The 23,034-nt window shown below is 42.4% G+C and overlaps 1 protein-coding gene across 6 annotated transcripts in view; it reads left to right on the top strand.

The window, feature by feature from the left end:
- LOC140717280 (polymeric immunoglobulin receptor-like) overlaps positions 1-23,034 on the top strand; it is a 146,874-nt gene that overhangs the window by 72,269 nt on the left and 51,571 nt on the right. For 5 of the 6 annotated variants that reach the window (XM_073030715.1, XM_073030710.1, XM_073030714.1 and 2 more), the window contains exon 1: positions 22,705-22,816. The exons of the other annotated variant lie outside the window; for it this stretch is intronic. In XM_073030715.1, coding sequence (XP_072886816.1) covers positions 22,780-22,816 — 37 coding nt within the window. In that variant the 5' untranslated portion in view covers positions 22,705-22,779. Of the gene's footprint in view, positions 1-22,704; positions 22,817-23,034 lie in introns of those variants that run through there. 6 annotated transcript variants of the gene reach the window in all.

Genomic DNA, 23,034 nt, shown 5'->3' with positions numbered 1-23,034 from the left:
CCACCCCGGTCCCTGGTCCACCTCTCGGTGGATTTCATCACTGGACTGCCCCCATCTAATGGAAGCAACACCATTCCGGTCGTTGTGGATCGACTTTCCAAAGCAGCCCACTTCATTGCTCTCCTTAAGCTGCCGTTGGTTGGTGAGACTGCCACCTTCATGATTCAACATGTATTCAGGCCCCACAGCTTCCCTCGAGACAGTGTCTGATCGTGGACCACGGTTCACCTCCCTCTTCTGGAAGGGTTTCTGTCCTCTAGTAGGAACCACTGTCAGCCTCTCGTCTGGTTTCCACCCCCAATCGAATAGCCGGACCGAGAGAGTGAATCAGGAGTCGGAGACGAGCCTGCACTGCCCTGCCTCTTCCAACCCCAGTCCCGGAGCTCCCAAATGGTTTGGGCAGAGATCGTCCACAATAACCTCCAGTCTCCCTCCGCAGCTATGTCCCCACTCTTCCCTGACCAGGAGATTGTTGTAGGAGTTCCTGATGCTGAACGCTGATTCCAAGCGCACTTTGAGACCAGCCAAAGCTTCTCGGCTGCGCGCCCAGAAACAACAGGTCCGGCTCCGCCGACATATGAGGACTTTCATGCCAGGAGAGGAGATCTGCTGGGCATCAGGGAATCTTCCGGCAAAAGTCCAGAGCCACAAATCGATCCCGCGGTACATGGGACCATTTGTAGTGGAAAAGGCTGCAACAAGTTCTGGGACAGATTTTGTCTACCAGCATTATAAAAGCTCCGCCCAATGTCCCAAGTTTTTTTAGCTCCAACCGGTTACCAGCACCCGCCTCCTCCCCGCTTGGTAGATCGTTCATTGGTCAATACTGTACGGCGCCTCCTGTCATCTCGCCGGAAACGGGGTGAGGTTCAGTACCTTGAGGATTGTGAAGGGTACGGTCCTGAAGAACGTTCTTAGCTCCCGGTGCAAGACTTCTTGGACAAGTCTCCCATTCGAGTCTTCTAGCGGGCAGAGGTTTTTAGCGACTCAGCAGCTGCGCCGAGGTAGGGATCCCAGTCACAACCACGGACTCTGCTGCAGCGAAAAAACTGCCTGCTTGCAATCAACTGACGCTACAAACCCGCGGTCTTCATTGTATATTTAAATATTCCTTTCAGCCGCGGTGTTTACCGTTTGAGAGTTTTGGGTAACTGACCTGCTTGACTTCGCGTTTCTTGTTTTCTTTTCCATTAACATCCTGTTCGCGTTAAAGCCTGTAAACTATCGACCCGCTTCAGTGTGCCTCTCCCTCTCCGCACTTTGGCCATATCCGAACGTTGGGACACCATAGCCATTGTAAATAAATCTTCAGAGGTTGTCTGAATGGCGTCAGTATTCGCATAGACAGGACGTGAAGTGCACCATCTCTCATCGGAACATCCGCCACCTGCTCCCATGGCTTCACGTGACCTTGATGAGGGGGCTGGGGGGTGAAGCAAGTGCTACACCTTGCCCAAGGGTGACCTGCACAGGTTAGTGGAGGGTAAGAGCGTCTTACTCCTCCATTTGGTAGCGAGGTGTCTCCACCCCACCACCAGTGTACAAATTGATAAGTAAATGCAAGGATATTGAGGGATGTGGAGGGTGAAAGGGTCCTTGGTGAGTGTGATCACTGATCATTGAGCGTGACAGAAGACGAAGATAAGGTGAGTAGAAAGGCAGACAAAATGGCTTCCTTTATTTGCAGAGACCGAAGAAGTAGAGGCAGTGTGGTTCTGCCCATGGCTTGAACGCTGGTCATTTGTAATCACCACATTACCAGAAGAGAAGAATGTACTGGGGAGACCGCAGAAGAGATCGCTGAGGGGCTAAATGCTTCAGTCGTACCATTGATTGGATTGGCTGGGCTTGCTTTGTCTGGAACCGAGGAGACAGAGAGGAGACTTAATTGAGGTGTGAAAAATTATAAAGAGCATCAAAATGATAAATAGGAGGAAGTTTAATCACTTAGATGAGTGTTAAAATAGGGGTCTTGGGTTAAGAATAACTGTCATTTGGATTAGTGGGGAGATGTCTGTAACCTCCCCCTTGATCTTGCTGGCATGGGAGGCCTGACCATGAGCTAAGCCCTGGACAGCAGCACTGTCAGGATTTAAGGAGCTCACAGATCTCTCCACCATAACAAGGTGACGACCCACGGAGAAGTGAGGACGTGGTAGTGTTCCGGAACACATTTCCTGAATGGTTGGTAGATGCAGAAACTTTCAGCACAATGAACAGAGCCTGGAAGGTGTATTTGAAGAGCTGTCACCTGCCGGGCAAAGGACCCAGTATTAGAGGAAAGACCAGAACAGACAGAGCTTTTTCAACCAGTACCCAGTGGAGGACTGAACAGCCTCCTGTGTTGTACATTCTATGATTTTGCTACAGGAAAACAGAAGTGGAAATTGATACTCTATTTTTTTATTGATGGGAAATTCTGGTGACATATGCCAGTGTCCTTTTTTGCTAAGTTATAAAACCAGAATGTGTGTGGAAACAAGAACCTAGTGTTATTTTAGGGTTTACCATTTTCTGTATATATAGTACTTTCACACACCCTCAAATTTCTGGTGTATATAAATCCGCTATTTTCTCAGAATAACCCAATTTTTAAAGTACAGTGAAATCTAGACCAAACAATTAAACAGAATATATTACTTCTCCAACATGTGTAAATCTATGGCAACTGTTACCCATTATTCACTTTGTTGCACTAAATCACATGGCATACCACCTTGACAAGCATCTGAAGATCTAACTAGGTGGACAGCAATATCGTGGATTTATAAGCCCAAGAAATTCTGCAGATCCTGGAAATACAAAGCAACACATACAAAATGCTGGAGGAATTTGGCTGGTTAGGCAGCTGTCATGGTCCGGTCCGTGAAGTCTGCATTCCGGTTCACGGTCTGGTCCAGGCTCCTTATTCCAGGTTTTCTGGTTTTCCCTTGTTCTGTTGGGTGCGCTAATTGAGGCACCTGATTCTCATTTTAGGCTGGCTACATAAATTGCTCCAGGGTTCAATTTCATTTGCTGGACTGTTCCCTTCCCTTCCCCTTCCTTCTGAAGCCTTGCCTGCATCCTCGCCTGTATCACTGTCAAGCCCTTCCCCTTCCCCTGGAGCCTTGCTGTTTCTAGATAAGGAACTGTCTATCATTGTTTGGATCTGTCTCTGTGTCCACACCTTTGTTAGGTAGCTCTGGCCATTTGCTGTACCTTGTGTTGGGAGCCATCTCTCTGTGTTCAATGTACGAGTCCTGGCCCTATGTCCTACTTGCTAGGAGAGGTCCTGACTCTGTGTAGTGCCCCGGCCCCAAGTCCTGTTCCTAAGGACAGGTCCTGGCTCCATGTTCCTGTCTCTCTCAAGACCAAGGCTCTGTGTTCAGGTGTCCCAAGATCGAGTCAAGGCTTTGGGTTCTTGCCCTGTCCATTTGCCTCATCCTGTGCAGGAGCTCCATGTCTAGTCCGGCAGCCAAGCCTCGAAGAACCCAAGCCCTGCCTAGTCTGGCAGCCAAGCCCCGCCCAGTCCTGCAGCCATGCCTCAAAGAACCCAAGCCATGTCCAGTTCTGTAACCACATCATGTCTTCGCCTAGTTCCAGGGTCCGAGCCTGAGTCAAGACCTAGGTTCTGGGTCCTTGTCCAGTCTCTGGCTCGGAGTCCAAGCCCAGGCTCCTAGTTCCCAGTTCCTTGTCCTGGTCCCATTTTCCTAGTCAAAGTCCTAGTCCACGTCTGTGTTCCTGTCCCACCTCCTAGTCTATGTCCTGTCCCGTCCCTAACTCTAGTCCAGTCCAGTTCCTTGTACTTCAGTGTCTGTGTCTTGCATTTGGGTCCGCTCCCAGTGCCCCCCGTTATGACAGCAGCATCTATGGAAAAACATACAGTCGAGGTTTTGGGCCAAGACCTTTTAGCAGGAAGGGTTCTGCCAAATGGTCTCGGCCCGAAATGTTGACTGTACTGTTTTCCAGAGATGTTGCCTGGTATGCTCAGTTCCTGTAGCATTTTGTGTGTTGCTTGTATTTCCGACATCTGCAGATTTTCCTTTGTTTGTGGTTTGACTGAATTATCACTAAGGAAGTTCCAGAATGATCTACAGTACAAATATTGGAGTGCACATCCATATCCCTGTGATGGTGACAACATGGACAGATGTAATGTCAGTGGTAAAACAGACTTCAGACTGGACATTAAATAAAATTGTCAGGAATGTGTAGTGGCTGTATGAAAGTTTGCAAACTCCATGTTTTGAAGAACATGTTTTGTTCTGGTTGCTGCAAAACAGGAAGGATCTGGACCCTTTCGAGCATCTGAAGATGTTTTCCTGTATTTTCTTTCTGGATTAGAGCATATAAGCGATATGGGGAGGTTATACATATGAAGATTGTTTTCTCTGGAGACTGAGGAGACATCAGACAGAAGTTTATGAAATTATAAGCAGCAGAGATAGATAGGGCAGAGAGTTAAAGTCTTATTCCCCAGGATCTGATATGAGAGATGAGAGTGGTAAAACCTGAAAAAATTTACCAGTTAGACCTTTAGAGAATCAGAATCGGGTTTATTATCACCATTATGTGACGTGAAATTTGTTAACTTAGCAGCAGCAGTTCAATGCAATACATAATCTAGCAGAGAGAGAGAAAAAAAATAAAATAAAGCATAATAAATAAACAAGTTAATCAATTACATATATTAAATAGACTTTTTAAAATGTGCAAAAACAGAAATACTGTATACTTTAAAAAATGTGAGGTAGTGTTGAAAGCTTCAATGTACATCTAAAGGAATTGGATGGCAGAGGGGAAGAGGTTGTTCCTGAATTGCTGAGTGTGTACCTGGTGCATTCCACTAGTTGGCATATCTCACTCCTGTACGCCCTCTTGTCACCACCTAAGATTCTACCAACAATAGTTGTATCATCAACAAATTTGTGGATAGTATTTGAGCTATGCTAGTATACAAAGAGTAGAGCAGTGGGCTTAGCACACACACTTTTGAGGTGCACCAGTTTTGTTGTCAGCGAGGAGGATATGTTATCACCAATCCGCACAGACTGTGGTCTTCCAGTTAGGAAGTCGAAGATCCAATTGCAGAGGGAGGTACAGAGGTCTAGTTTCCGCAACTTCTCAATCAGGAATGTGGGACTGATGGTATTAAATGCTGAGCTATAGTCGATGAACAGCATCCTGATGTAGTTGTATGTGCCTGGAAAATACTGCTAGATTAGATAGTGGCAGAGGATGTAATAATGAAATTTAAGAGGCAATTTTCTGTGAACTTTAGAAACTGTTTTGTGTGCCAATCGTAGGATATCCACAAGTTCAGAGAGACTCAGACATCTGGCATCTGCAAACATTCTGCAGTCAAAGTCACTTCAATCGCATTTTTTCCCCATTCTGAGGTTTGTTCTGAACAACAACTGAACCTCTTGACCATGTCTTTTCTCTTCCTCTCTTTCATTATTCTTCCTCGAATTCATTTTTGCCGTGAACCCTTTACATGATGACTCATCATGGATGACACTTTAAGTAAGAAAAAAAAATTCAGAAGTAACTTAGAGAACATCTGCAGATGCAGAATGGTCAACATTTCCGATTAAGCCCCTGCTTCATGACACCTCCAGCAATTTATTTTTGCTCCAGATCATAACATCTCCTGCTGCTGGTGTCTAGCAATTCAATTTTTCTCATCATTTCTATCTGACATTGGGAATTGTCTATTATTTTGTTAGATATAATTAAGAGCTTCTGATATTCTGGCCTTTTACCTCTTCTCACCTGCCAATCACTTTTCCCTGGGGTCCCTCCTCTTTCCCTTCCTCTTTTGGTCCACACTCCACTGCTAACATTTTCATTCCTCACCAGCCCTCTACCTTACCTTTCCAGATGGTCTCACCTATCACCTTCCATCCCCTCACCCCACTTTTTATTCTGATGTCTTCCCCCTTCATTTTCAGTCCTGATAAAGGTTCTTATCCCAAAATGTCGACAGTATATTAATTTCCATAGTTGCTGCCTGACCTGCTGAGCTCCTCAAGAATTTTGTGTGTGTTGCTTTTCATAAGACTGTAGGATGTAGGAGCAGAATTAGGCCATTTGACCCACCAAGCCTGTTCCACCATTCAATCATGGCTGATCCTTTGTTTTGCCCTCCACAGCCCCACTTCCCAGCCTTCTCCCTATAACATTTGATACCATGGCCAATGAAGAATCTTACAATCGCCACCTTAAATACATCCAATGGCCTGGTCTTCACAGCTGCCTGTGCTAACAAATACCACAAATTTACCACCCTTTGGCCAAAGAAATTTCTCTGCATCTCTGTTTTAAATGAACACCCCTGAATCCTGAGGTTATGCCCTCTTGTCCTAGACTCCCCCACCATGAGAAACATCCTTTCCATATCTACTCTGTCTTGGCCTTTCAACTTTTAAAAGGTTCCAATGAGATACCCCTCATCCTTTGAAATTCCAGTGAGTAGAAGCCCAGAGCCATCAAATATTCCTCATATGATAACCCTTTCATTCCTAGAATAATTGCTATGAACCACCTTTGATCCCTTTCTCAGATAAGGAGCCCACAACTGTTCACAATACTCAAAGTAAGGCCATACCAGTGCCTTATAAAGCCTTAGCATCACATCCCTGCTCTTATATTTAGAACACTTGAAATGAATGTTAACATTGCATTTGCCTTCCTCACCACTGACTCAACCTATAAGTAATCTTTAGGTGTTCTGCACAAGGACTACCAAGTCCCTTTGCATCTTATTTTGGGATTTCCTCCCCTTTTAGAAAACAGACTTTACATTTATATCTACTGTCAAAGTGCATGACCATGCATTTTCCAACATTGTATTTCATTTGCCACTTCTTTGCCCATTTCCCTTATCTGTCTAAGTCCTTCTGCAGCCTCCAGTTTACTCAACACTATCTGCCACTCAACCTATCTTCATATCAGCTGCAAACTTGGCAACAAAGCCATCTATTCCATCATCTAATTCATTGATATATAACATAAAATGAAGCTGTCCTAATGCCGACCCCTGCGGAACACCACTAGTCACTGGCAGTCAATGAGAAAGGACCCTTTTATTCCAACTTGGAGTCTCCTACCAATCAGCCATGCTATTAACTTTCCTGTAATACCATGTGCTCTTAAATTGGTAAGCAGACTCATGTGTGGCACCTTGTCAAAGGCCTTCTGAAAATCCAGATATACAATATCCAATAAATCTCCTTTATCTATCCTACTTGTAATCTCCTCAAAGAATTCCAACAGGTTTGCTAGGCAAGATTTTCCCTTCAGGAAACCATGCTGACTTTATCCTATCTTGTTCTGTGTCACTGAATACTCCATAACCTCATAATTAATGATCAACATCTTCCCAAACACGGAGGTCAGGCTAAATAATCAATTATTTCCTTTCTGCTGCCTCCTTCCTTTCTTAAAGAGTGGAGTGACATTTGCAATTTTTCCAGGCCTCTGGCACTATGCCAGAGTCCAATGATTCTTGAATGATAATTACTAAGGCCTCCATAATCTCTACCGCTACAACTTTCAGATCCCTTGGGTGCAGTTCCAGGTGGCTTGAGCACCTTTAGGTTTTCCAACATTCTGAGCACCTCATTCCTTGTAATAATAACTGCACTCACTTCTCTCCCCTCACACCTTCTACACCTGGCACATTGCTAGTGGCTTCCACGGTGAAGACTGATGCAAAATACTCATTTAGCTCATCTGCCATCTTTTTGACTTCCAATATGATTTCTCCTGCATCATTCTCTAGCAGTCCAATATCAACTCTTATCCCTCTTTTATTTTCATAAATGCTTGAAAAACATTTTTCTATCCACCCCGATATTGTTTGGTAACTTGCTTTCATAGTTTGTCTTTTCTCTCCCAACGATACTTTTAGTTGCTTTCTGTAGGTTTTTAAAAGCTTCCCAATGTTTTATCTTCCTGCTAATTTTTGCTTTTACATTAGCTTTGACTTCCCTTGTCAGCCACGGTTGTACTATTTTGCCATTTGAGTATTTCTTCATTTTTACAATGCATCTATCCTGTACCTTCCTCATTTTCCCCAGAAGCTCACGCCATTGCTGCTCTGCTGTCATCCCTGCCAGCAGCTCCTTCCAATTTACTTTGGCCAACTCCTCTCTCATACCACTGTAATTTCCTTTACTCCGCTAAAGTTAGACATTATTTTCTCCCCATCAAATTTCAAGTTAAACATGAAATATGATTACATATCACACATAAGCTGATGATGTATGGTTACATGATTGGACTTCCTGCCCCCTTCCTGCTTAATTTTATTTGACAGTTATTTCACTCTGTGACCAGACAAGTGCTGACTGGGTCTCTGTGAATAAAATGATGTGGAATTTGATTCTTCCAATTTATGTCCTACACAGTGAGTGGCAACCAGTGTGGGATATTTTCATAACCTGTTTTGATGAGGTGGTCATTGATCATTTCCAGAACAGTGTGTGAATATATGTAGACACTAAAGATTCCAGAATCTGGAGCTCAGAGAAAATTCCTGGAGGAATTCAGCAGACCTAGCAGCAGCTGTCGTGCGGAAGGGAATTGTTGATAGTTTGGGTCAAGACCCTGAATTGAATCTGAGTGGAGTAGAATAGGAGAGAGGGCATTGTGAAATAGGATCAGTTATCTGGACCGCACCCCAGGGTTTTGAATGAAGTAGCTGAAGAGATTGTGGAAGCATGAGAAATAATCTTTCAAATATGGTTCCCGACGACTGGAAAATTAAAATGTAATTCATCTCTTTAAGAAGGGAGGGAGACAAAAGGCGGGATATTACAGGCCAACTAGCCTGGCTTCAAAGGGTGGTAAGATGTTAGAATCTGTTATTAAGGATGGGATTTCAGAGTACTTGGAGGTATATGATAAAATACACCGAAGTCAACATGGTTTCCTTCAGGAGAAGTCTACCCTCCCAAATCCATTGAAATTATTTGAGCAAATAACAGGCAGGATAGACAAAGGAGACTTTGTTTCTCAGTGCCTTTGTTTGCTCTGCCAAGTTCCAGAATGGTCCACAGACTTCATGCTATACTAGAGTTTCTCTCTGTTTGCTATACCAGAGTTTCTCTCATCATTCAGAACCCAGTTTGCTAAAAATTCTCAAGGGAGCAAGAAATACTGGAAGAGGAGGCTGCCTGATGAGATTTTGGGCTTGGCTTGTCAGGCTCCAGTAGAATGGAGGGGGATTGGAGTGACTGTCTTCACTCATGAGGTACCATCTGACATTAGTGTGGTCAGATGGATGGTTGATGGTACTGTGAGGACTAAGGGATTCCACTGATCCTCACGCCCAAATGCCATCTGAAAAATCAAGGCCAGTGTAGTTTAAATGAGAAGTGTAGCCATTACAGCTGGGACTCTTAAAGAAACATCAGTGAGTGATCATTGTGCGCATTTGAGTAGTTGGAAGGCATCTGATTTGAAAGCAGCATCTCCATTACCACTAGACTTCAAAGATCAAAGTAAATTTATTATCAAAGTACATATGTCATCATATGCTGCCTTGATATTCATTTTCAATTGGGCATTCACAGTAGAACAAAGAAATACAAAACAATCAATGAAAAAGTTACACCCAAAGAAAAGACTGACCAACAACCAATGTGCAAAGAAGAGAGTGCAAATAAAAATCTAAATATTGTTGTTATTATTTTATGCTGATAATATGTTGTATAATCCTTGAAAGTGAGTCTGAATCCATTGATAATGGAATCAGTTCAGAGTTGAAGTGAGTGAAGCTATGCACCTGATGATTGAAGGGTGTTAATTATCCCTGAACCTGGGTGAGTGGGACCTAAGGTGACTGCACCTCTTACCCAATGGTAGTGGGAAAAGAGCCTGGATGGTGGGGGTCCTCGATGACGGACATTGCTTTATTGTGGCAGCTCCCCTTGTAAATGTGTTTGTCCATTGGTGGGGTGGCCTTTCCCTGTCATGGACTGGGTTGTTTCCACCACTCATGGCACATAGAAGATCGAATATTTCAGCAGAGTACAGGGCCTTTTAACCTCCTCTAAGATCAATCTAATCCTTTCCTTCTGTAACTCTCCAATCCTCCATGTGCCCACCTGAGAGATTATTTAAATGTATCTGCATATTCCATCTCTCCTGGCAAGGCTTTCCATGCACCCTGCAAAGATCCTGCCTCTGACGACCCCTCCAATCACCTTGAAATTATTCGCCACACTGTAGCCATTTCTGCCCTGAGATATTCTCTGGATATCTGCTTGATCTATGCCTCTGATCATCTTGTACATCTCTATCATATTGTCTCTCACCCTCCTTCACCCCATTTCTGAATTGTCTTCAGATCCTCAAGAATTTTTCTCTCAGTTTCATCTTCCTTTTGGGTAGGGAGACATGGAATTGTGGAGATGGAGAGATGGGTTAAGAGGAGTTTAGGAAGAGCAATCACAATCGATTGCCCCTATGCAACAGTAAATCAGTCACACACAATGTGTCGGTGCCTTGGAATATTGGTCACCAATGTTCATCTTTAGTAGAAATAAATGGGCTACACGGACAGGAAGGAAATATTGCATGTATATTCAGTTTGATGAAATAGATTCACATTTTTTGCCATATGTACATGAAAACTTTGAAACATACAGCAAAATGCATCTTCTTGTGTCAAATCAAATTAGCAAAGACTGTGCTGGAATTAGGCTGGGTTAAATGGGTGGGTTACTGGGCGGTGTTGCTCATTGGGCTGAAAGAGCCTGTTCTGTGCTGAATCTCCAAATAAATAAATACAGAGGACATGAGTTGTAGAGTCCTTGAAAGTGAGCCTATAGGTTGTGTGTAGTAATCAGTTCAGTGTTGAGAGAGTGAAGGTATCCATGCTGATTCAGGAGCCTGATCTTGAAACTACAGTCTGTTGGTTACTGAAACTTGACACCTTAAAATGTGAATCCTCTGTCAAATTAATCATAGAAAATGACATCATCTTGATCAATGTTGAAAGATATACAACTAAAACAAACTCAAAATTGGTGTGTAGTTAGCAGTTTTACTCCATGCTGAAACTTGCTGCATAATAGTGCCCTGCCTCAGTTTTCAATGTAATGATGACCTTTGGTCTTATTTATTCTCTTTCTCATCCACTGTGTGAAAAAAACTTATGCTATACCACATCGTTATCTGATTACAAAGAATCCTTCAATATTTTGCACTTTGTTATCATGCAGTGTTGATTCTCACATTTGCAAACAGCTCCCTTCAAATAGCAGCTCCGAGGCCAGTTGTACATCCACGGGTTACAGTTATATGTCAACTCTGAGAAAAATAGCAACTTCTGTTTACAGATTCACACCCCACTGACCATTGCAAGCAGCAAAAAGCTGTAACCACTCATTTTATTCAACGCCCAACTTTTAATCTATTGTTCATTTGTTTTTAACGCCTTTGAATATTGACTGGAAATATATCCACTTTCAATTAATTTTATTTTTATGTTGAGCAAATTATTGCATCATTCTCCAAAAGAAAGTTATATATATTATTAAAGTACATAATGTATATGTCACCATATGTTATCCTGACATTCATTTACTTACAGGCATTCAGTGTAAATACAAAGAAACACAGTGGAATGAATGAAAAACTACACATGAACAAAGGCAGAAAAACAACAAATGTGTAAAAGAAAAATGTGCAAATACTAAAAGAAAAACAAAATAATAATAATATGTAAATGAGTACAAAATAATATTTGAGAACATGAGTTGTAGAGTCCTTGAAAGTGAGTCCAGAGGTTGTGGAATCAGTTTAGTGATTGGTGAAATTATTCACTCTGCTTCAAGAGCCCGATGGTTAAGGGGTAATATCTGTTCCTGATCCTGGTGGTGTGGGACATGAGGCTCCTGTACCTGCTTCCTGACAGCAACAGGAAGAAGAGAGCATGGCCTGGTTGATGATGGATGCTGTTTTTAGTGTGACAATGTGCTCCACAGTGAGGATAGGTTTATCTGTGATCGACTGGGCTTTATCCACTACATTTTATAGGCTTATCCATTCAAAGGCATTAGTGTTTCATACCATGCCATGACGCAACCAGTAAGAACACTCTTCACCGTGGATCTATAGAACTTTGTCAAAGTTTTAGATGACAGTTTGATCTTCCCAAACTTTTAAGTAAATAATGCACTGCTGTGCTTTCTTTGTAATGGCAGATACATGCTGGACCCAGCAGAGATCCTCTAAAATGATAATACCAAGGAATTTAAAGTTACTTCCTCTTTCCAATCTGATCCCCTGATGAGGACTGGCTCATGGACCTCTGGATACCACCTCCTGTAATCAATAATCAGCTCTTTGGTTTTGCTGATGTTGAGTGAGAGATAGTTGTTCTGATACCATTCAGCAGACTTTCTATCTTCCTCCTACATGCTGATTGAACACACCCGAGTGCTGGAGGAACTCAACAGAGCAGGTAGCATCTATGGAAAGAAATAAGCAGTGGATGTTTCTGGCTGAGACCCTTCATGAACCCAGTTTCAGGTCAGGGATCCCTCCTCAGATCTGGATTAAAAGTGGAAGACTATCAGTGTAGAAAGAAGATTATGGTCAGAAGAATGATGCGTAAGATGAAAAACGATACAGTTCAGTCCAGGTTATGAACTCCTGATTGATGGACACTTCTACATCTGAAGAAGCCTCGGTAATGTTACTTAATTCGGAAGACCAACATATATACATATGTTTACAGATGACATGAAGATTGTTGGTGTTTTGGATGGTAAAGAAGGCTGTTGTAAGTTACAAGAGAAAATAGACAGGATGCAGTGCTGGGTGGGGAAGTGGTAGATGGATTTTATCACTGAAAAAATGTGAAGTAATTTACTTTGTGTGATAGAACTTAAAGGCAGATTACAAGGTTAATGGCAGAATTCTTAACAATGAAGACGTACAGTGGGATTTTGGGGTCCAAGTCTGTTCAGTCCTCAAAGTTTCTGCTTACATTGAAAAGGTGTTAAAGAAGTTGTATATTGTGCTGGACTTCACTAGTTGAGGGGACTGAGTTCAAGAGCCACAGGGTAATCTTACAGTTCTATAAAACTCTGGTTCAATCACACCTGAAGTATTGTCGACTATAAGGCACAGATTGAGAGGACAGCAAGCACCTCTTTCACATGGTGACAACGACCAATACCAGAGGACGTCCATTTAAGGTGAGTGGAAGAAAGTTTAGGGCAAATGTAAGAGATAGGGTTTCTTTTTTTTTTAGTGAGTGGTGGGTCCTTGGAATACACTGCAGGCATGGTGGTAGAGGTTGATACAACGGGGACATTTAGAGGCTTTATATAGGCATATGCAGTACATATACAGTCCTTTAAAATGTATCCTCCCCCTTGGAAGTTTTCATATTTTATTGTTTTCTAACATTGAATCACAGTGGATTTAATTTGGCTTTTGTGACATTGATCAACAGGAAAAGTATCTTTCATATCAAAGTGAAAACAGATCTCTACAATATGATGTAAATTAATTACAAATATAAAAGTGAAAATGATTGATTGCACAACAATTTATCCCCTTCAAGTTAGTATTTAGTAATACATTTTTGGCAGCAATTACAGCCTTGAGTCTCTGTGGATATAGTCCATGAGCCAGGACCCCAAATGTGGGCCACTGGTACCATCTGGGGGGAATAACTCTTCTAGTGATTTTTGGCAAGGTATGCACCCCAGAGCTAGAAAGTATGTGATAGCATTATAGCGGTGGTAGCTTTCTGTGTGTGATGAAGGCATGTGAGATTGGTGAGCAATGCTATGCACCCTTCAAGGATGAGAGACTAGAGGAAGACCCACCAGCAAAGAATTTCCATGACCCAATGAAAACCAACAAGCTCAAAACATTCAGTGATATGTGTAAGAAGAGAGAAGTGAAATCAAATGGGAGGGCGATCATCTTGAAAGCAGACAGGTCTTTGTTTGGACACATCATAGTGATGGCACAATGGTGCAGTCAACGTATGGAGGACGTCCTTTCTCATTGCCCTGGGCCCTGTCCCAAAAGTATCAATCACCAAGGCAATGAGCTCAGGTATCACTTTTTCTGTGCCAAAAAAGGTGAAATCAAAAGTAATCAACCCCCGCCATGCAAGGACTGCTTAACAAAACATGCACAGCGAGTCAATGACCAAGCTGGTATTTGGAGAAGATGTTTGGAGAAGGACCCACAAGCGCCAAGCCCTGTTGGCAGAGGATGGAAGATGGAGAGAGAAGAGGAAGCTGAACAGTTGGTGGTGCACTGGATGGGAGGCCAGCCAGCACCCAATGCCGTCCTGGATCTACTGGCCTGTAACTGTCCAAAAAATTGTTCACTCCCAAGATGTGTGTTGCAAATGGCCTCAGGTGTACTGACATGTGCAGACTGGCAGACTGTGAGAACCAGGCATCCACCTCAGAGAGTGTGGAAAGTTCAGATGAAGATGTGGAAGATGTGGAAGACTTGGAAAATTATGATGATTATTAATAGGTTATAAAAGAATGGAAAACAAAGTATGGAAAGCAGTCTTTGATTAAATATATTCATTTAACAACCAAATGGGGCCTAGGTTATGGCCGCGTGGAAGCCCACTTTTGAACTATTGTACTGAAATTCTATATGCTACGACAAAAGCTTAAGAATGTTTTGATTTGATACAACGATATGGAAAATATCACAACATTGATAAAACTCCAGAACTCTCTCCAAATGAGGTTTTTTCACCTTTTGTGGGGTGGGGTAACATTTTCTACTGTATGATGTTAATATGGAATATATACAAAAAGTGATTACTTATTTGAATTCCTAAATAAATTCTCTGCAAACCTATGTGCTTATATGTGACCTAGGGTTTTAATTGACATTTCCAAAATAAACAACAGACAAACATTTTTCTAAAAATGAAATGATTCACTCTACTGAAATTGGGCACTGTACTGCGAGTGCCACCAATGACATAGTTTTCAATGTAGAATTTTTAACATTTGACGAAAAGTGCTCGAACTCAGCTATCATCGTGACAAATTTCAATGTTGAAGGATCACTGATGACAAAATACCACTAGGTTGAATATATATGTTGTACTTTATATTGGCCACTTTTCAGAAATGCTTATTTTAGGGTAATGTTATAAAATGCATAAAGCTACTACTGATGCAATACTATCACATATTTTCTAACTCTAGAAATGTATACCTTGCTAAAAATCACTATGAGCATTATTCCCCTCAGATGGTACTGACCAACCCTATTGGCTCACGGACTAATAGGTCTCCATCTGCTTTGCACATCTGGACACTGCAATTTTCCTTATTTTTCATTATGAAACTGCTCAAGCTCTGTCAGATTGCATGGGGATCGTGAGCGAACAGCCCTTTTTAAGTCCAGCTACAAATTCTCAGTTGAATTGAGGTCTGGACTCTGACTTGGTCACTCCAGGACATTAACTTTGTTGTTGTTAAGTCATTCCTGTGTAGCTTTAGCTTTATGCTTGGGGTCATTCTTGGAAAAACGAATCTTCTCCTAAAGTTCTCTTGCAGACCGCATCAGGTTTACCTCAGTGTTTCCCTGTGTTTTGCTGCATTCATTTTACCCTCTACCTTCACAAGCCTTCCAGGGCTTGCTGCAATGAAGTATCCCCACAGCATGATGCAGCCACCTCCTTGCTTCACAGTAGGGATTATGTGGTTTTGATTAAGTGCGTCATTTAGCTTGCATCAACATAGTCTGATAACCAAAAAACTCAATTTGTTTTCATCAGACCATAGTACCTTTTTGCAGCTGTTTTCAGAGTCTCCCGCATGCCTACTGGGAAACTCCAGCCAAGATTTCACGTCAGCTTTCTCTTTGCCGCTCTCCCATAAAACAGTGACTGGTGAAGCACCTGGGCAATAGTTGTTGCATGCACAATCTCTCCCATCTCTGCTAGTGAAGATTGTGACTCCTCCAGGATTGTTGTAAATCTCTCAGTGGAACCCTCACTAGTCCCGTTCTTACACGGTCACTTAGTTTTTGAGGATGGCCTGCACTAGGCAGATTTACAGCTGTGCCTTATTCTTTCCATTTCAAGATAATTGACCTAACTGTACTCCAAGGGATTTTCTGTGACATGGAAATTTTATTGTATCCATCTCTGACCTTTTCATCGAGTTGCTTGGAGCATTCTTTAGTCTTCATGGTGTAGTTTTTGCCAGGATACTGACTCACCAGCAGTTGGACCTTCCAGATACAGGAGTAATTGAAACATCTTGACTGCATACAGGTCTCCTAAAACAGATCTCTGGTTAACTAATTATGTGACTTCTAAAATGATTTGGCTACACCAGTGATGATTTGATATGTCATATTAAAGGGGGTGAATATTTATACTAACAATTATTTTGTGTTTTATACACATAATTAATTTAGATCACTTTGTAGTGTTTTCTGTTCACTTTGACACAAAAATGACTTTTTTTTTCTGTTGATCAGTGTCAAAAATAGCCGAGTCCACTGTAATTCAATGTTATAAAACACAAAACTTTTTATGGGGTTCAATACTTTTTATAGGAACCATATGTTCTATGTTCCTACAAATAAGAGAACTAGTTTTCTTTCTCTCTAATTTTCAGAATTATTCTTTCTTCTGAGTTTTATATGCAGTTGATGCCTTGAGTGGAACCGACTCAATGGGCTGAATGGCCTTCTTCTGCCCCGATGTCTCATCGTCTTATGTGCTGAAGTGATTAGGCAATACAGGAAGAGAATGGAGTAGTTTGTTTATGTGAGGCATCCACTGGTACTTCCCTTTATCCTGCCTTGTAAGACAAGTAAAGAGCACAGAAGTTCTAACCATATCCTTTGAGAATTGCTTTGAATTGACCTGGAACAGGGAAACATTCTCTTTCAAAATAAGAATCAAGTTTACTTTAACTGTTTTCTGATGTTAAATTTGTTGATTTGCAGCAGAAAACAACAAAAGCCAGTTCCTTTCCTTAGTCCATCAATGAGCTCAGGATTATCAGGTTCAGATTCACAAGTGGGACCATTGCATCTGGAATTATCTCCAGCTCATCAACACCCATCAGATAACCCTGGGCTGAAGAGGTCAAGAGCTCAAACAGACTCTGGTGTTACTGCTTTACAACCTCACATCTCTGATGGAGGATATTAAGTGATATTCCTCGTTGTCAGTGGAGTATATCAAAGTTCAAAATTCCAATTAAGTTTATCAAAGTGCATATATGCCACCATAATAATGCATTTCACCTTCTCTCATTTTCAAGACCCTTTATTAGACGTTCATGGGTCACAGTCACAGATCAGGGCTGAGAAAAGTTACGCCTGCTATTTGCAGAGTCACGCCCTGATGACCAATGCAAGCAGCAATAATTTGCAGCTCACTCATTTTATTCAGCACCCAACTTTTCTTTCCCCTGTTTGTTCTCCTTAAGACCTGTATACAGTTACTGGAAATGTTGATGCAGTGTATCTTTCTCACTCCATTTCTACAAAATGTGTTATGAAAGTTCAGCGATCATGCACCTGATCAAAGCTGAAAAACTACACACTAAGACTAACAAACTACCAATCTGCACAGGATAAAGGGAAGTACCTCACGTAAACAAACTGTTCCACCCTCTTCCTGCATTGGCCAATCACTTCAGACCATAAGACACATAGGAGCAGAAGAAGGCCAATCAGCCCACTGAGTCTGTACCACCATTCTATAATGACTCATTTATTCAGCCCCTCAACCACATTCTCTCCATAATTTTTGACATCGTAACTAATCAAAAACCTATCAACCTCTACTTTAAATATACTGTATCGGCAAGGACTTGGCCTCCACAGTTGTCTGCGATAATGAATTCCACAGAATCAGGTCAGGGAAATATCCTGTCCACATACACTCCATCCAGGTTTTAGGCCATTCACTATTCAAGGTGTTACAATGAGAACCACCACCTCACCCCCATTCTACCAAACTCCAGCAAATACAAACCACTCCTCATACATTAACCCTTTCATTACTGGGATCATTCTCAGAAACCTGCTATGGACACTCTCCGATTAAAGCACATCCTTTCTAAGATAACAGACCCCAAATGGTTCACCATATTCAACGTGTAGTCTGATCAATACCTTATAAAGCTGCAGTTTTTATATGACTTCTCAACACCAGAAAGGAAAATGTTTTACAATCTCACCGTTGTATTTACAGGTGTGCACAGGACTGGGATTAGGTTTAAACACAGTGGCTAAATTGCCTTTTGACTTTCCTTCACTAAATTGTTATTGTTGTTCAGTGATCTTGTTGCTGAAACAAAAGTGCTTTGCTGAAGATATTTTGCATCTCTGCACTTGTTCCCATCAGCATATTGAATCATGGTTGTTGAGAAGCTTTCCAAGAAGTGATGGGGCAATGCAGGAAGAGGGTGGAACAACTTATTTATGTGTAACTTCTGTTGTTACTTCTCTATATTCAGTTTGGAAAGACAAATAAAGAAAATAGACATTCTGACCACGTCCTTCACTGATATGAACATTACACAGATGACAGCAGTGACTGATGCAACAGAGTCAGCACTCATACTGTACAATGTATAGAATTTAAACAGATATACATTCATTAGATTATTAGATTAGATTATGAGAACACTCAGTCCTCATTTATTGTAATTTAGTAATGCATGCATAATAATGCAATGTTCCTCCAGTATGATATCACAAAAACACAAGACAGACCAAGACTAACTGACAAAAACCACATAATTATAACATATAGTTACAACAGTGCAAAGCAATACCATAATTTGATAAGAGCAGACCATAGGCATGGTAAAAACAGTCTCAAATTCCCCGACAGCCCATCATTTCACGCAGACGGTAGAAGGAAGAAAAACTCTTCCTGCCATGAACCTCCAGCGCTGCAAAGCTTCCCGATGCAGCATCTGGAAGCACCCGACCACAGCCAACTCTGAGTCCGTCCGAAAACTTCGAGCCTCTGACCAGCCCTCCGACACCGAGCACCGAGCACCGTCTCTGCCAAGCGCTTTGACCCCGGCCCCGGCCGCCAAGCAACAGGCAAAGCCGAGGATTCGGGGGCTTCCTCTCCAGAGATTTTTCAATCGCACTGTAGCAGCGGCAGCGAAACAGGCATGTCAGAAGTTTCACCAGATGTTCCTCCGTGCTTCTCACGTCCAGATATACATTCATGGCTAATATACTGCACTGTTTTCCCCTAAAACAAAAGTAATAAACCAAAACAATATCACTACTCACAAGCACCCAACCAGAAAAGTCTCCCACTATCTCCCACAATATTTCCACTATTTCCCTCTTGCCAATCAGCCAATGCTCTGTCTCTGCTGGAATCTTTCTTCTAATACTTCATAGCTTGTTAAGCAGCCTCATGTGTGGCACCTTGTCAAAGGCCTTCTGAAAATCCAAACACGCAAAATCAACTATTTCTCCTTTGTCAGTCCTGCTTGCTATTTCTTCAAAGAATTTCAGCATATTTGTCAGGCAAGATTCTCCCTTAAGGAAACAATGCTGACTTTGGCCTATTTGATCATGTGCCTCCAAGTACCGTGAGACCTCATCCTTAATAATCGACTCCAATATATTACAAATGATTGTCACCGGACTAACTGGCCAATAGATTCCTTTCTTCTGCCTCTCTGCCTTCTTGAAGAGTGCAGTACAATTTGCAATTTTCCAGTCATCCAGAACCATTCCAGAATCGAGTGATTCTTGAAAGATCGTTACTAATGCCTCTGCAATCTCCTCCGCCATCTCTTTCAGTAATCTGTAGAATACACAATCTGGTTCAGATGAGTTATCTACCCTCAGACCTTTCAGTTTCCCATGTCACGTACCCCGTGACCGGGTTACCAAATCAGAAGAAATGGAATAATACGTTGGAGTCTGGTATTACCATAACTAAAAGTGGTTATTAGTAAACTAAGTAATAGAGTACTATAAAATGCAAATATATATAAAACAGGTTAGGAATGATATATACAGAAGTGTGGAAATAGGAATCAAAACCAAGCTCTACCGAAGTCTAGGGGTAAATGAATAGTCTTATGATGGTGCAGAGTTCAGTTCAGTTTAGTTTGAGTCAAGGTAGTTGCTGTTGTACCATTGGAGAGGGACAGAGAGCGAGAGGTGAGCAGTTGCAGGCAAACCTTCCGTTGTCTTCTTGTCCTGTTGTGGTCACCAACTGTGACCCCTCCATACCAGACCAGTCCGTTCTTCAGTGGTGAGCCTGTCACCCAGGTGAGGGTGAACACACACACAAACCCCCACCGGTCTGCCTTCACACACTGTGAGCCTCTGATCGATTCCCCCGAATTGATCCTCCAAACCCCCATCTTTGTGTGGGTGCACTATGCTCTTCCAGTGTCCCGTGGTGTGTCTGCTTGTGTCTCAGCAGACTTGCTTTTTATCTCACCTGACGGGGTACCAGCCATTCATCAGCTGTCCATCACCTGGTACCGCATTGCTGTCTCAGCCGGAATCCACACGAGCAGGCAAAGAAAAGTGTCCTTGGAGTAAAGTAAACAATTATCGAAGAAGCCATAATACTAAATCATCTCTCTCTCCCTCTCATTATCAGCATCTGCAGCAGGATGCCTCCCCCCTCTTCTTCTCTCTCTCTCGTTAGCAGTATAACTCACAGGGGGGTCAACTCTGGACCCCATCTCAGTCTGGTTTGCTCATCACACATCACACCCAAAAACCTTCTCTCTGATAATGGTAAATTCACACCCTTCATTACCCCTGTCACTGGAACTTCCACCTTACGGCTGGTGCTTTCCATAGTGAAGACTGAAGCAAAACACTTTTTCAGTTCCTCAGCCATTTCCTTGATCCCCATTGTTACCTCTCCAGCATCGTTTTCCAGCAGTCCAATATCAACTCTCACCTCTCCTTTACAAGCCTGAAGAAATGTTTGGTATCCTTTTTAATATTATTGGCAAGCTTACTTTTTTATTCCATCTTTTACCTTCTTAATAACTTTTTAGTTGCCTTATGCTTGCTTTTAAAAACTACCCAATCCGCTAACGTCCCATTAGATTTTGCTCTACTATATTCCCACTCTTTCACATTTATGTTGGCTTTGATTTCTCTTGTTTGCCATAGTTGTGTCATCTTTCCTCTGGTAGATTTCTTCCTCTTTGAGATGTATATATCCTGTGCCTTCCGAATTGCTTCCTGAAAATCCAGCCACTATTGCTCTGCCATCATCCCTGCCAGTGTTCATTGCCAATCAGTTCTGGCCAAGTCCATTGTAACCCACAAATACACAAATAAATAACTGCAGAAACTGTACCTTCCAACCATAATCCCACAGGAGCATTTTAACACAAGAACAATAAACAGTGCTGACCATCAGAAATGTAGGGGCAGTTTGTCAATGACACCCACACACCCCTGCCCTGGAGCATCACACTGCCCCCACCTGAGGACTCAGCCATACTCGGCAAAGCTTCAGTTAGTAACAGAGTCCTAAGTCCCAGTGGGGTAGAACACTGCCGCCTGGGGTGCTGGAGGTTTCTGGAGCTCCAGTTTGTGTGAGGAAAAAGGCAGGTCACCCGGATGTCACTTCCTTCCTTCAGCCTCACTGGACTGGAGGCCAATGGCCGACACAGTGCCAGCCAGTCCCAGTGTAGAATGACTGCATTCTGCTGCTCTGCCAACCACACCCAATACTCAGAGAGATGGTTGAGCACCTCTTCCAGTGACTTCCAATGGTTTCCCAGCCTGGGGGATAGTTTTTTCTACTGGGAGGGGCAATAGATCCATACTGGGGCTCTACACAATGTATTGCTGCATTGACACCCTAGAATAGTGGCCTACACCTTCTGAGACATGCTAGCGTAGCAGCAGTGCACCAACAGATCCACATCCTGCCTGTACCCAGTCCAATAGAAGCATTCATGCTGCTAGCCCAGCATCTTTGCAACCTCAAAATGCCCTCAATTGCCCATGCACGGAGCCCCATCAGCTGAAATTCCCCCTCCTGGAATCCAGCACCAACCTGATTTTCCCAATCTATCTGTATATTGAAGTCCCCCATGATTGTTGTAACTTTGCCCTTTTGACATGCATTTTTTACCTGCTGTTGTTACTTGCTGACCACGTCCTTACTACTGTTTGGAGGTCTGTATACAACTCCCATCAGGGTCTTTTTACCTTTGCAATTCCTTAGCTCTATCCACAATTGATTCAAGACTGTCTTACCATATGTGACCTATTTCTAATGAATTGATTTCATTTTTTACCAACAGAGCCACCCACCCCTCTGCCTTCCTGCCTATCCTTTCAATATCATGTCTATCCTTATACATTAAGCTCGCAGCTATAATCTTCTTTCAGCCATGATTTAGTGATGCCTACAACATCACACCTGCCAATCTGCAACTGTGCTACAAGCTCATCTACTTTATTCCATAAACCCCACACATTCAAATATCACACCTTCAGTTCTGTATTCACTCTTTTTGATTTTGTCTGCCTTTTACATTGCAGCTCATCTTGTTGATACATTTTCTGATCTTAACATTTTAACTCTTCTCAACATTCTGCTTAGTCTTTGGGAAACGTTTAAATGTTTCTGTCTTGCTAAATATAGCTAAAAGCTTTCAGATCGTCACTTCCCACACTCCAGTTGTGGTTTTTGATCGAACTTCCTCCTGTCTTCTTCCTCATTTTTATTTCACAGTTATTTCTCTCTGAGGACAGACAGGTCCTGGCTGGGTCTCTGTCAATAAAACGATGTGGAGTTCGATTCTTCTGATTGTTTTCCTACCTGGTGAGTGACAGACAGCACTGGACATTTGTATAATCGGTGTTGGTTTGGGGGTCATACACCGTTTCCACAATGAGGCTTGAATAGCTGTAGACACGAAACGTGTCAGAAAATGGAGCTCAGAGTTCAGTCTTTGAGGAACTAAGTGGGTTGAGCAGCATCTGTCAGGGGGAGGGAAAATGTCAACTGTTTGGGTTTAGACTCTGCATCAAGTGTGAGCA

The sequence above is a fragment of the Hemitrygon akajei genome, chromosome 27, assembly GCF_048418815.1.
Source record: "Hemitrygon akajei chromosome 27, sHemAka1.3, whole genome shotgun sequence".
Classification (NCBI taxonomy): Eukaryota; Metazoa; Chordata; class Chondrichthyes; order Myliobatiformes; family Dasyatidae; genus Hemitrygon; species Hemitrygon akajei.
This window is presented reverse-complemented; position numbering and strand designations above follow the sequence as displayed.